Source organism: Sorghum bicolor, chromosome 3, assembly GCF_000003195.3.
Source record: "Sorghum bicolor cultivar BTx623 chromosome 3, Sorghum_bicolor_NCBIv3, whole genome shotgun sequence".
In the NCBI taxonomy this organism is placed as follows: domain Eukaryota; kingdom Viridiplantae; phylum Streptophyta; class Magnoliopsida; order Poales; family Poaceae; genus Sorghum; species Sorghum bicolor.
Genome location: NC_012872.2, coordinates 69,195,773 through 69,208,311, shown reverse-complemented (window position 1 = coordinate 69,208,311; position 12,539 = coordinate 69,195,773). Strand labels below are relative to the sequence as shown.

Genomic DNA, 12,539 nt, shown 5'->3' with positions numbered 1-12,539 from the left:
TCTCTTTGGAAAATGTCTTGGCTAACCAACAATTATAATATAAATTGTCAAATTTAATACATATATTTGAATTTTCACCATCATCCCCCCCTTTTAAACAATGTCAACAGCTAGCGTTCTCAACGTTTACCTGATCTTCCACTCACCGTTCAACACTATCCGCTATCTATTTTTCTTATCAGCAAAAGTCTATTAGTTGAGTCCCTCAAATATCATTTCTAGAGTGGACGAAATGACAGCTAAAAAATTTATAAAAACTACAGTACTTTTTTTAAATTTAAACGAGATAAAAATATAAAAATATTTGAAAGGATACTACTCATACAAAATACTAGCCCAAAGGGGACGACGACAAGTTGGAGAAGCCGGTGGACTGGGCGGCGCAGAGGAAGGATCCGCGGCACAGCCGACGACCGCGCATGACATACGTATACGAGGACTTTCGCCGCCACTCCCTACCAGCCCAACCCTTCTTTTCTTCCCCCTCCCCCGGCCTCCTCCTGCACTGCAGCTGCTCCCCCACTTCCCGTTCCGCCCCTCCGCGTCGCTGCTCCCGCTCCGTTTCCCACCCCGCCGGTCGCCGATCCGGCTCACGCCCGCCCCGTTGATTCGCCCCTGTACTTGCGGGTACAATCTCTCTGTCCGTGAGTACCTCTTTGCCTGCAAGATTGACTCTTCTGTTTGCTGCTTCTGTTTTAGTTCTTGTTTTTTTTTTTTTCTTATGGATTTTAAAGGCGTTTTTCATGAAAACGAAGTTGCTAGATTGCTCGTGGATGTCTAAAAGAAATTATTTCTATAACGCACTTGGTAATCTTGTTGAGTACTACTACTCATGGTTGGGCAATTAGAAGCGGCGTGTAGAGAAGCCCAGGATTTGCGGTGCATGGTGATGTTAGAAGGGGAGGTGGATCTTTTCGTTAACTTGTGCTGTAATTGATTGTAATCTGGTTGAACGGTTCGCGGCAATTGGGATTTGTTATGATTGGGCCACTGTGAGCACTGCAATTGCAACTGCAACTATTCTGGCTTTACCAAAATCTTCAGTATGTGGGTATGATCAAAGTTTGATCAGATATTTTTCCTTGTATGTGGGTATAATCAAAGTTTGATGAGATATTTTTCCCTGGAGAACGCGGCTTGCTGTTGAGGATTTAATTTAAAAGTGAACTCCCTTTTTCTTTTATTCTGGGGCGCCACAGCTGTATTTTTGTATCTTCGTCTTGGCATTTGTGGTGTGTTTAGTCTTTGATATGCTGATATTTGGGACAATCGATCTCATCCAGCGTGTTTAATTTAGGTATGCATGCTTACTCTCACTAGTTCATTATTTTTTCCCAAGACCTGGTAATCACTAATCGGTCTTTCTTTTTTCTTGCGTGGAACATGCCAGTCAGTCAATGTTCGTTGCCAATCTTTATGCGGAAGGGGATTCAGTCAATATTGCTTAATTTTTTTATATGGATGCTTATTGCTTAGTTGCTTACCATGCACTAGAAGGTGCATGTTAATGGCTAGTGTTTTACCCCAAGACATTGCCAAGCTTTTTGCGGGAGGACATTCAGTCAATATTGCTTAATCTATAAGCATGCTTTGTTGCTTACCATATTCTAGAAGGTGCATGATAGTGACTAGTGTTTTCCTCATAACCTGTTTAATCCAATGGCTGCAACATGATCCAGAGACTAGAGGAGGATTATTCTACTTCCACCTTGATTGGACTTCATAAGGTTGCTTGAGTTTCTGTTGCATCATATAACACATTCTAGTACAACGATTCAGGTGTTCTTTTTTTTCAACGTCAAATTGGCAGGGGGTTAACCAGATCTGCGTTTGTATAGAAAAGAAGAGTGGCCAAGCAACAGAAAAGAGGGGGGGGGGGGGGGGGGTGGACTTTACAGTGGCCACTGTGCCGTGAGGGGGTTTAGGCCACTGGGATCAGATCGCCCACTCTCTTTGCTGCCTGCCCTTGCCCAGATCGATTCAGGATGTTCAGTAGTTCAAATGTTTAATCACATACTGATGCCTACTCAGTGTTGCGGTTTCACCAAAGAATGTCCATTAACTTTTATCTGTGGAATAGTCAAAAGAAGAATGATGCATTCTTTACCCAGACAACTGAAAATGTGCTGGCAAGTCAAAAGTAGCTTTATATGTTAGAACACTGCTAGTTGTTTTACATGGTTGGTTGGTTAGTTAATAAACTGTTTTCTTATTTCAGGTAGTAGAAGGTTTTGTCAACCAATTCAATCAGAGGAACCCACATGTTAACCTGAATTTATCTGAGATTCTGAAGCAGTTAAGGCTGACAACAAGTTTAGCCTAAAAGGTTGAAAGAGAGAAGTTATGTCTTTTGCTAGGCGTCTGGACCCATCAGCTTACACGGATAATCTATACATTCACAAATTTGCCACACCAAGCTCAACTTTTGCTGCTCGAAGATTCTCCTCTGATACACAGTTGTTCCGTTATGACCCAGAACCATACAATGAGTATGGGCATATGGGTTTCACTGGAGCACCATCCGCTGCATTTCAAAACTCCCTTTGTAGTCAACAGGCCTCACTAAAACCATACCATGTAACTAATGATGGACGATCTCCAAGTGTTGCAGATACTCAGTCTAACTCATGCTCTGATGCAGCAAAAGATTCACCAGTGGTTTCCAATGTCTCTCAGCAGAACTCCCAGTCTGTATCAGATAGTCAGAGTTCTGAAATCGAAGTAGAGTTCGATGAAGATGACATTAGGCTGAAGCTTCAGGAGCTGGAGCATGCTTTACTTGACGATGGTGATGATATCTTGTTTGACATTTCCCAGGCAGGTAGCATTAATGATGAATGGGCTGACCCCATGAAGAATGTATTGCTTCCAAATTCACCAAAAGAATCAGAGTCAAGCATCAGTTGTGCTGTTAGCAACAGTGGAGCTCCAAGGACTCCAAAGCAATTGCTCTTTGACTGTGCTACTGCATTGTCTGAATACAACACAGATGAAGCACAGGCGATCATAACAGAACTCCGACAGATGGTCTCCATTCAAGGGGACCCTTCTCAAAGGATTGCAGCATACCTTGTAGAGGGCCTTGCTGCAAGAATAGTAGCTTCAGGGAACGGCATCTACAAGGCTTTGACATGCAAGGATCCTCCAACTCTGTATCAACTTTCAGCAATGCAAATCCTCTTTGAAATATGTCCATGCTTCCGTTTGGGCTTCATGGCTGCTAACTATGCTATAGTTGAAGCCTGCAAAGGAGAAGAAAGACTTCACATTATCGACTTTGACATCAATCAAGGCAGCCAGTACATTACATTGATACAATTTCTGAAAAACAATGCAAACAAGCCACGCCATTTGAGGATAACTGGAGTTGATGATCCCGAGACAGTTCAGAGGCCCATTGGAGGTCTGAGGGTCATTGGGCAACGCCTAGAGAAGCTTGCAGAGGACTGTGGGGTATCTTTCGAATTCAGGGCAGTGGGTGCTAACATTGGGGATGTTACACCTGCAATGCTTGATTGCCGTCCTGGTGAAGCACTTGTTGTCAATTTTGCATTCCAGTTGCACCATCTTCCTGACGAGAGTGTTTCAATTATGAATGAAAGGGACCAGCTCCTCCGTATGGTGAAGGGACTCCATCCAAAGCTAGTGACCCTGGTTGAGCAAGATGCCAATACTAATACTGCACCGTTTCTGCCAAGGTTAGTGACCTTCATAAAAAGAAAGTCTCAAGTCCACTCTAGATGGTAATCTAATATAAGGTTGTACTGCAGAATTTATATATGAACTCTCATGCATGTTTTAATCGTGTGACTCCTATAGTATCATTAACATCTGACTTTTACAGGTTCCGTGAAGTCTATGATTACTACTCTGCGCTTTTTGATTCTTTAGATGCAACACTTCCAAGGGAGAGCCCGGATAGAATGAATGTGGAGAGGCAATGTCTTGCACGAGAAATTGTTAACATCTTGGCTTGTGAAGGTCCTGATCGTGTGGAGAGGTACCACCCGATCATGCTTACCAGTCCTGCACCCTGCAAATTCTCACCCTTCCTTTTCCTGCAATTTAAAGAAACTGGTAGTGAAGCTGTTACATGTTGCAGGTACGAAGTTGCTGGGAAATGGAGAGCAAGAATGACAATGGCCGGTTTCATACCATGCGCATTTAACAGCAATGTCATCAGTGGAATAAAGTCGACACTGAAATCATATTGTGATAGGTACAAGTTCCACGAGGATCATGGCGGGCTTCACTTCGGTTGGGGGGAGAAGACTCTCATTGTCTCCTCTGCATGGCAGTAGAGAATTAGAGCTCACTTATGGAGTTACATTAGTATTGTTGTATTTTAGGAGCTTCTGGTGCAGACTGTAAAAAGATGTGACCGCTGGGCCGTTAACTGAGCCTTACCTAATCGTAGATGTATGCTTGTCAGAATAATTGAGTTTGGCTAATTACACGCAGCATCTTGTCGAGTGATGAATCTATATTTTAGGATAGAAGAGTCATGACATGACGCCAGCTTTGTGTATAAAATTATGCTTTAGTGAACTAGAAGACATTTTGTATTCACCTGCAGCAAACAATTCTGAATCAGAAGCAAGATCCACGCCAGATTATCATGACATTCACTACATCAATTCATAAACCAAACTTTGCTGATAACATTGTTTTTTTCTAACAAAAAAGGTACAACAGAGCGATGCGACCTCAAAAGGTTGAGCAACTATAACAACCAAAACAACAAAGTCAACAACTAAAAGCAACAAATGCTACACCAGCTGGTTGGATCGAGACATCAACACGAGCTGCACAACAAAAAGCCACACCATCGAGCCATTGCTGATAACATATTTGACATCACATGATGTCTAGCCAGTACTGTAGAAGAATAAAACACCTCAGATTATCCAAAGAGTCATCATGTAAGGTTTCAGAAAATTTTGATACAACATTGCAGTAGAGATGCTAATTGTGTAGCGCATGAGCTGGCAAGGAGAGCAAGACAATCTAAGCAAGATTGTATTTGGGACGATGAGCCTCCTAGTTTCATTTATGAGTTTGTACTAAGAGATGTAACTATTTTCAATTAATAAAGCTCATTTTGTCAAAAAAAAAAACTACATCATATTTATTTGTACAACAGTTTGAAAATCGTACAAAGCTCCTGTATAAGCTTATGAAAGCTGGATCAACACTGTACAGGTATCCTCTTCGGAACCAATCCAGGTATACTTGTATCCCAGTAGAATCCGAGTATTTGGGTTATCACAACCACCAATACACAGGTGTCTTCTTCAAAAATAATCCATTTATATACTCAGAAATCTGAACATCTTGCTATCACAATATGCCATATATGAGTATAAGCTCAACCATGTCATTAGGGTAAGCTGTGTCTTGAATTCAATGAATTATAATTAGCATTTGGTTGCATTTTGACCCGTTTAGAGGACTCCAAAAGTCTGACAAGTGGCGGCAGAGGTCTAGGAACAGGGATATTCCTTGACCTGTAAAGCCTCTTCAAACTTGCATTCAAACATTTTGATGATCCAATAATGCATGAAGGTTCCTTTTGACAATCAGTTCTTTCTGCACTTTTGACCATGGTAAGGTTTAAGTCTTCCGTGGATCCCAATGATTTTGACTCCTTTGCAACTTCTGACTTTTCAAGTTGATCAGACACCACTAATATATTGCGTTGAACAGTAGGTAATGACTTCACTTGAAACTCTTCTAATTGCGTTGATGTTGCTTCATGCTTACAGGAAGCCACATCATCTCCAACTTCCATAGGATCCTGCTGGGAGGCTGGTGGTTGTTTCGTATTGAAATCCATTGCAGAATATGTTTCAACATCTTCACTACTACCATGAACCGAATCTATTGGTGCACTTGCCCTGGCTTCTTCTAAGGCAATGTACTCTTCTTTCATAATGTCAATTGCTTGAGAGGCAAATCTTGCTCTTCCAAACAATGTAATGTCTGGTTCTTCAGGTGGAGGGGGTGGCACAAATTTCAGTTCAAGGGTGCTTATCACATTTAAATATGTACATCCATCGCTGGTGCAAGATGAATGATCATCACCAACAACAAAATTTGAGTCATCTTCATTTGACTGTGTTTCAGACTCAAGCACTGAACAAGGGGAGGAGACTGACTTTTCAAGAGGATCTCTGAATATTTTCCACAGTGGATCATCAGCTGTTAAGCGGGTCTTGAAACAATGTTTCTTTACATAGCTCAGCTCAATGGCGAAGCACGGCGGAGTTGTTGAAATAACCCACTGAGGTTGGAGAAGTTGTAGTGCCTGCTCCAACTCATCACGAGAGGAGTGAATGGAGAAACAAACATGCCAGATGCCAAACTCATCCTGCTCAGCTTCTGTTAGGCTGGGTTTCTGTTTCCGAGCGCAGCTTGCATACCACTGTGTTGATGGACGAATAAATAAGGGTTCAGGTTGGAGATTTGCCCTTGCCACTGCAAGCTCTTTGCTTGCTCTATCATATAATTGGTGGAACCCAACCATCTGCGGGGTTAAGAAGGTCACAACAGACAAGGAAGAAAACAAGGGGTCACTCCATGTGATAGCCACCAGAAGAAATGATAGAAGGCGCAGGACTCAGCATCAGGTAATAGCCAATTGTGTTTATTGTTTTAGACGAAGCAAGAACCTTGATGTTATGATACTAACCTAATGCGTAATAGCATTGACAGAGTCATAGTGACTGACTACTGTGAGGCAAATATTTCCCTTATGGGCAGGCTTAAAAAATGGAAGTAATGCAAAAATTGCAGTACTAGGAAGACAGAAGAATGTGTTTCATGGAATAATATACCTGAAAGCGAGAAGATGAATCATCAGTGATGATTTCAGGGGCTGTCAGTGATAGTGCTTTAAAACAATCCAATCTCCAGTCAACATAAATTTTCGATCCGAAAGTCCGTGACACCTCAACTAGTATATCTTCGTGCCCAAGAAGATCACAAGCAAGGAAAACAAACGGTGCATGTGGATGCTTCCATATGCAAGATATAACCTGCAATCACTGAATCATTTCTCAATTGTAACTATCCCTGTTGTCAGAAGAACACATCTACAAGATACACAGAGAACATATCTAATCACAGCACAGAGAACAACCTGCCGAATTGCTGACTCCTTGCTCGGTAGCTTGAGGAAGCATTTGGAGAAGGTGCAATCTAGGAATACAAAGTCAAGTCGGCAAATGTTATTGTTTCCTTTCTTCGTTATGTACTTCATTGGCAAATTCTGTACACAATCTGGTGTAAGCCGACAGTCCCCTGTGTGAAGTATGGTACCAAATTTACCCTCAAACAAGAACATGACTGCCCCTGAAATCACCAAACAGGCCAAGCATAAGCCACCCCTTACTCCTAGGAGCGTACTGAACCCAAATCAAACAGAACAATAGATAGTTCTGTACACAAAGGGATATCATCACATTACAATAACATTTTATTGGGTTTCATATCAAATAAATCACAGAGCATTCTCGATAAGCTCCTTACCAAGTAATGAAATCGACAGAAATGGAATAGTTAAAGCGAACACGTTACCGGGGCAGTGATTTGCGTCGTACGTGGTGACAGAGAAGGCGCCGGTGGGGTCATCCAGCTCCACCGTCCTCCCCACCTCCATCTCCACGAACTCCCAACTCCCCAACTGCATCACAATTCACACCGCGGCGCAAGAGCCTTTAGCAAAGACAGACACCCCCCAACAGTGGCGGTGGGCAAAACCGAACATACCAGAAGGAGGGGAAGTGGTTAATTACCTGGGGAAAGTGGCGAAGCGCGAGGTGCAGGGTGAGGCGGGTGGCGTAGACGGTCCCTCCCCCGTCGATGTCGGCACCGGCGCCGACGAGGTGGTCCCGGTGCGCGTGGGTGAGGAAGCGGTGGCGCCGGCGCCGGGCGGAGGGACCCCACGTGTCGACGGCGAAGGGGAGCCCCCGGGGCATGTCTATCGGCATCCTCCCCCAGGTTCCTTTCCGAAATTACGGATAGGTCCCTCCCTTCGTCCGGATCGCGGCCACTGGTCGGTGGGGTCACAAGGGTGGGTGGAGTTCTCCTTGATGGAAACACAGGGTGGAGTTCGTTGCGTCGGTTTATATGCGCGCGGAATGTGGGAAGCCGGCAGCCGGCTCCTTCCTTCGGAAGGAAGAGTAACGGGTTAACGGGCACGGGAGTTCGGAGTTTGGGTGAGTGGCTAGACCTGCATCCTCGTAACCTGGTAACTTGCCGCCTTTTGCGTTTGGGTGGGTCCCACGTCTTCTTTTTTCTGGATGGAGTTCGGGCCCGATTCCGTCGCTCTTTGGGCCTCGGCACAATTCTATTAGCGGAAGCTCATATTTTTGGGCCCAACAAAAAATGTTTTCTCAGGCCACTCCCAATGCAAGACTCTATCATAGAGTCCAAGACAATTAATTACATATTATTTATAGTATTTTGCTGATGTGGCACCATATTTATTGAAGAAAGAGGTAAAAAAATAAGACTTCAAGTCTTATTTAGACTCCAAGTCCACATTATTCGAGGTAATAAATAGCTTTAGACTCCATGATAGAGTCTGCATTGTGAATGCCCTTAATGCCGTTACAGAGCTAGTAAAGAGCTTGCTCGAAGTACACTACAAAATTATTTTAACTCAGGGTTCAGTGTTTCACCGAGCACGCAAAAGATGCATTGCTTACGCACATTACTAGCAGTTGGATCAATTCCTCAGATAGTTTAATACTGCATTTCTAGAGAAATTAAACTGGGGCAGATAAGCAGTCGGAGAGAGCAAGAGAAGGAAAGAGGTGGAGCAAAAAAGAAATTCACACTTTGCAGAGACACACACAACTTGAGAGCTCTGTGACACAGCTCTGTTCCAGAAGCTACATTGTTAAGGGAGCCTCCGGGAGAGAGATCGAGATCAGAGTGACAACCGTAAAAGCTCATAGAAATCAACACCAATCCGATTCACCGGCAAACTAATTCAGTAGGCAGCCTCAGTTTTAGGCTGTTCATCCTCCCAACCAGCGAAGCTTCGACCGCTTGATCAGCACACGCGCGCGCGCGTGCAGCCGGCCGCCTACACCTGGCTGGCGACGACCTTGCCGTCGCCGACGACGGTGTCGGCGGCGGCCTTGTTGGTCGTCGTGGCGTCGGCCATCTCCACGGCAGCGGCCACCTTCTTCGCGTCCTCCACGTCCGCGGCTGCAGCGGCCTCTCCCTTGCCGGCCGGCACGGCGGGGCCCTTGTTTTTTCGGTAGATGAAGTACAGGATGAGCTGCACCAGGCCCAGGAAGCTCCCGCACCCATTCGGGATCTGCACGCACGCACAGACGACAGCGCGGTTGTAGCGACAGTGGCTGCGTTAATAACGGCAAATTTTGGACTACAGGAAACTGACATGATTTCATGATGAAAAAAATGGAAATTAAACTTGGCCTAAGATATTTCATTGTATAGTTTGTCGCGTTGGTGTACTGAAGTGGAGTGCAGTTTGTTTGCTACCATTGCGACAAGAAAAGAGCGCGGCGCTGTTCCTCTGCCTGGTCCATGCACAGGGGCACGGCGGCCCATCGGCAGCGCCGGCGTGCGCTGTGCCTGCGCTGCCTCTGCCTGTGGGTGGCCACGCCCACGCTACTGGCGCCCATGCCCGTGCATCGGCAGGCATGTGCGCCTGGTTGGGCGGGACACCGAAAGGGCAACCGACGCCGGCCCGTGGTACTATACTGGCCAGACGCGTTCAATGGCAACAGCTACGGTGCAGTGCAGTATAGTACTGCAGTCGTTTTTCCAAGTACCCATCGGACGACAGGCGCGCAGCACGTGCAGCGGATAGGATCCATCATCCATCCTCGTCGTCAGAGTGCTAACGATAAAGGATCAGAGGCAGAGAAGCCTAGTACGTACAATGATGAAGGGGTCGCGGCCGAGGAGGCCGTAGATGAACCAGGAGGTGCCGCACAGGAACACGGCCAGGGAGAGCAAGAACGGCATGTACTCCACGCTCTTCGTCTTGATCACCAACCTCTGCACACACACATCAAGCACAGCACATGCTTTTTATAATTAACTGATGTCGTGGATAGCAAAGACAACGCGCGCTCACAAGGGGGACCGGAGCTAGCTTATACCCAGCAATGCAAAGCATCGATCGTTGCTTGCTTACCATGATGGAGAGCGGCGATGCGTACATGCAGATGGAGAAGATGGTGGCGGCGAGGCCGCAGAAGACCTTGCGGGCGTTGCCATGGAGTGCCAGCAGCGAGACGAGCACCACGGTGGCGAAGATGGAGACGACGATGCTGAGGAGGCCCAGCATGCGGAGCCTGGCGCGCCGGTCCACCGCGAAGATGAGGAAGATCACCACGTAGATGGCCTCGATCACCGACCCCGTCCCGTTGATCGTCGACACCAGGATGTTGTTCGGGGACACGAACGGCAGGCCGTACCTGTATATTGCATGCATATAAATTTCACACAAAATTCACCACATGCTTGATGAGCTAGCACATCGATCTCTGCACCACATGCATGCAAAAGGGTGCGTGAAAATCAAACGGGACACTTCTAATTTTCTTGCCCAAGCAACCAAATCATCCATCATCATAACCAAAATCATCTATCATCATCATAACCAAAAAGCATGAAGACCTTTTTTGTTTGTAGCCACAAATAATACAAACACTTGAACGTGAAGCTACATGTGCGAACACGTACAAGGGCCGGGAGGCCCACATGTCATCTCCATCCTGGCATTGCCGACAGGCTGCTCCCACGAGCCGTGTGGTGCAGTGCAATAAAACCTTTTCCCTTTCATTGCAGTCGTTGTCACAGTGCTGGCGAGTGGGTCCATGAGTAGCCCTCGACCATTCTATCACTCTATCTATAGGACGCTAAGAGCCAAGTGTTTGCTTCATCCAGGCCAGCAAACCATGCAGCATTTCTGAAATGTAAAAACTACGTGTCTACACGCCATTTTTACTGCTGGTTTACAGGCACTGCATGATGTATCATGTCACAAGAATACAATACTACAAAAGTATAGTGTATACTAACTTGAACCTGCTAAAGAATTTCTAGACCCTCTATTTAATCTGCGAGTTAATTTACTGAAGAAAACAGAAATGATGTGAACTGCTCATCGAAAGGTCGTGTGTCTCTGAGAGCAGTTAGTTACCAAGCTGATAGGAGGCAGTTGAGCAGCGTCATGTTGTAGGGCACGCCGGAGAAGTCCTCCGTCGACCGCTTCCTGATGATCCTCCAGAAGGTGACACTGCAAAGAATCCGCCAGATTTTCTCACCCGTCAGATGAAACATGCGGTGTGCTCTGCTGCCCCTGACGGCCGAGGCAGATGAGGCAAGAAAAAAGGCGCGGCATGGTTGTGAAGAAGAAGAAGCATTCCGGATGGAGAAAAGATGCTTGCTTTTTTTTAAAAAAAATGGAATTCAGAGTTTCACAAGAAAGGGTTGAACGTAAAAGATGCTAAAACCTCTCTCTCTCTCCCCACTATTCTCCCCTTGTTCTTGTTTTTGTCATATAGTAAGTACTATAGTTGCTCCTATTCTTCAAAAAAACTATAGTTGCTCCTCTGCTTTCATTTTTTTACGCATGGACGCGGTCACGTGGACAGTGACAAACAGAAGGATTCAGATACATGGAATCAAAAACTTACACAGGCGACAGGAAGAGGAAGAGCGCAATGACATTCCCTAGCAAACAGATCCAACAGAGATTAGACGAAGAACCCACTAAACCACCGCAGCTCAGAGAGGTGCGTGTTATACAAGAACAAGAGAATTGAAGACCATCAGCTAGAGGCAGCAATGGCATGATGATGACACTGACCAGAAACTCCGAAGAAGAACCTGGCGATATGCTCCATCTCGGATTACGGCCGGCCCTTCAACTTGTGCTTTGCTTATCGCTGGCCTGAACCCTCTCTGCTGCTGGCCTGAAACCTAAATGGATCGAGCAGAGGTGGAAGAAAGGGGGTAGTGGACTGGACTCCTTCACGCGCGGTCCAGGGGAGGACACCCAACGAACAGTTAGCTAGCTCAGAAAGGCTGGTGGGCGCGCAGTAGCCAACGCAAATCCAGTGTTTTTGTGCCTGTGTCACTGGGTGTAGCAGGAAATGAGGGGTGCGGCTATATATAAAGAGCAGAGGAAGGTTGATCTTGGGAGGTAGAGGTAGGAACATAGGAGAAGAGGCCAAAGCGCCTGCTTGCTCGGCTGGTATGTAGATGCTCTTAACTTACTTATTATTAGTCAATTTACTTTAACGCCAAAAAAAATAGTCAATTTAGTAAGGAGTTCGGAGGGGAGCCATACGTTCTTATATCTTCTTTCTTATTAGTCAATTTAGTAAGCAGTCAAATTAAGTGCCTGAAAACTGTCATTGTTTATGTGGTAAATAAGACAGACATGCTGCACACAGCTCCCTGTACAGTACGGCAACGTGGAGAACCATGCGTACGTGTGTCTGCAACACTTGTCCGTCCGGCCTATCCTATGTCCTGAACTCCTG

General features: G+C 45.6%; 3 protein-coding genes across 4 annotated transcripts; 1 reads left to right on the top strand and 2 right to left on the bottom strand.

Moving 5' to 3' along the window:
- LOC110433963 (scarecrow-like protein 1) lies at positions 397-4,484 on the top strand. Of its 2 annotated transcripts, none has more exons than XM_021457227.1 (4): positions 397-627; positions 2,219-3,698; positions 3,845-4,000; positions 4,103-4,484. In XM_021457227.1, exons 2-4 carry the CDS (start codon positions 2,344-2,346, stop codon positions 4,299-4,301), a joined length of 1,710 nt encoding a protein of 569 aa, XP_021312902.1. In that variant the 5' UTR covers positions 397-627; positions 2,219-2,343; the 3' UTR covers positions 4,302-4,484. The 2 variants fall into 2 exon arrangements, with proteins under 2 accessions (XP_021312902.1, XP_021312901.1); XM_021457226.1 differs by having other exon boundaries at positions 397-644.
- Positions 4,882-8,439, bottom strand: LOC8063135 (protein artemis). Its single transcript, XM_002456697.2, has 5 exons — positions 7,797-8,439; positions 7,579-7,684; positions 7,142-7,353; positions 6,837-7,037; positions 4,882-6,526 (listed from the first exon to the last, which is right to left on the bottom strand). The coding sequence occupies exons 1-5, from the start codon at positions 7,989-7,991 to the stop codon at positions 5,381-5,383; spliced, it is 1,860 nt and encodes a 619-aa protein (XP_002456742.1). The 5' UTR covers positions 7,992-8,439; the 3' UTR covers positions 4,882-5,380.
- LOC110433964 (bidirectional sugar transporter SWEET1a) lies at positions 8,721-12,196 on the bottom strand. The gene is made up of 6 exons (XM_021457228.1): positions 11,861-12,196; positions 11,688-11,724; positions 11,192-11,287; positions 10,181-10,463; positions 9,922-10,041; positions 8,721-9,331 (listed from the first exon to the last, which is right to left on the bottom strand). Exons 1-6 carry the CDS (start codon positions 11,895-11,897, stop codon positions 9,095-9,097), a joined length of 810 nt encoding a protein of 269 aa, XP_021312903.1. The 5' UTR covers positions 11,898-12,196; the 3' UTR covers positions 8,721-9,094.

Coding starts and splice junctions, on each gene's coding strand:
- LOC110433963 (XM_021457227.1), top strand. CDS start 2,344: ATGTCTTTTGCTAGGCGTCTGGACCCATCAGCTTACACGGATAATCTA. Junction 3,699..3,844: donor ACTGCACCGTTTCTGCCAAG/GTTAGTGACCTT, acceptor TGACTTTTACAG/GTTCCGTGAAGTCTATGATT. Junction 4,001..4,102: donor GGTCCTGATCGTGTGGAGAG/GTACCACCCGAT, acceptor TACATGTTGCAG/GTACGAAGTTGCTGGGAAAT.
- LOC8063135 (XM_002456697.2), bottom strand. CDS start 7,991: ATGCCGATAGACATGCCCCGGGGGCTCCCCTTCGCCGTCGACACGTGG. Junction 7,354..7,578: donor CGACGCAAATCACTGCCCCG/GTAACGTGTTCG, acceptor TGGTGATTTCAG/GGGCAGTCATGTTCTTGTTT. Junction 6,527..6,836: donor ATTCATCTTCTCGCTTTCAG/GTATATTATTCC, acceptor TTAACCCCGCAG/ATGGTTGGGTTCCACCAATT.
- LOC110433964 (XM_021457228.1), bottom strand. CDS start 11,897: ATGGAGCATATCGCCAGGTTCTTCTTCGGAGTTTCTG. Junction 11,725..11,860: donor GTTCTTCTTCGGAGTTTCTG/GTCAGTGTCATC, acceptor TCTGTTTGCTAG/GGAATGTCATTGCGCTCTTC. Junction 9,332..9,921: donor GCCGCGACCCCTTCATCATT/GTACGTACTAGG, acceptor GCGTGCGTGCAG/ATCCCGAATGGGTGCGGGAG.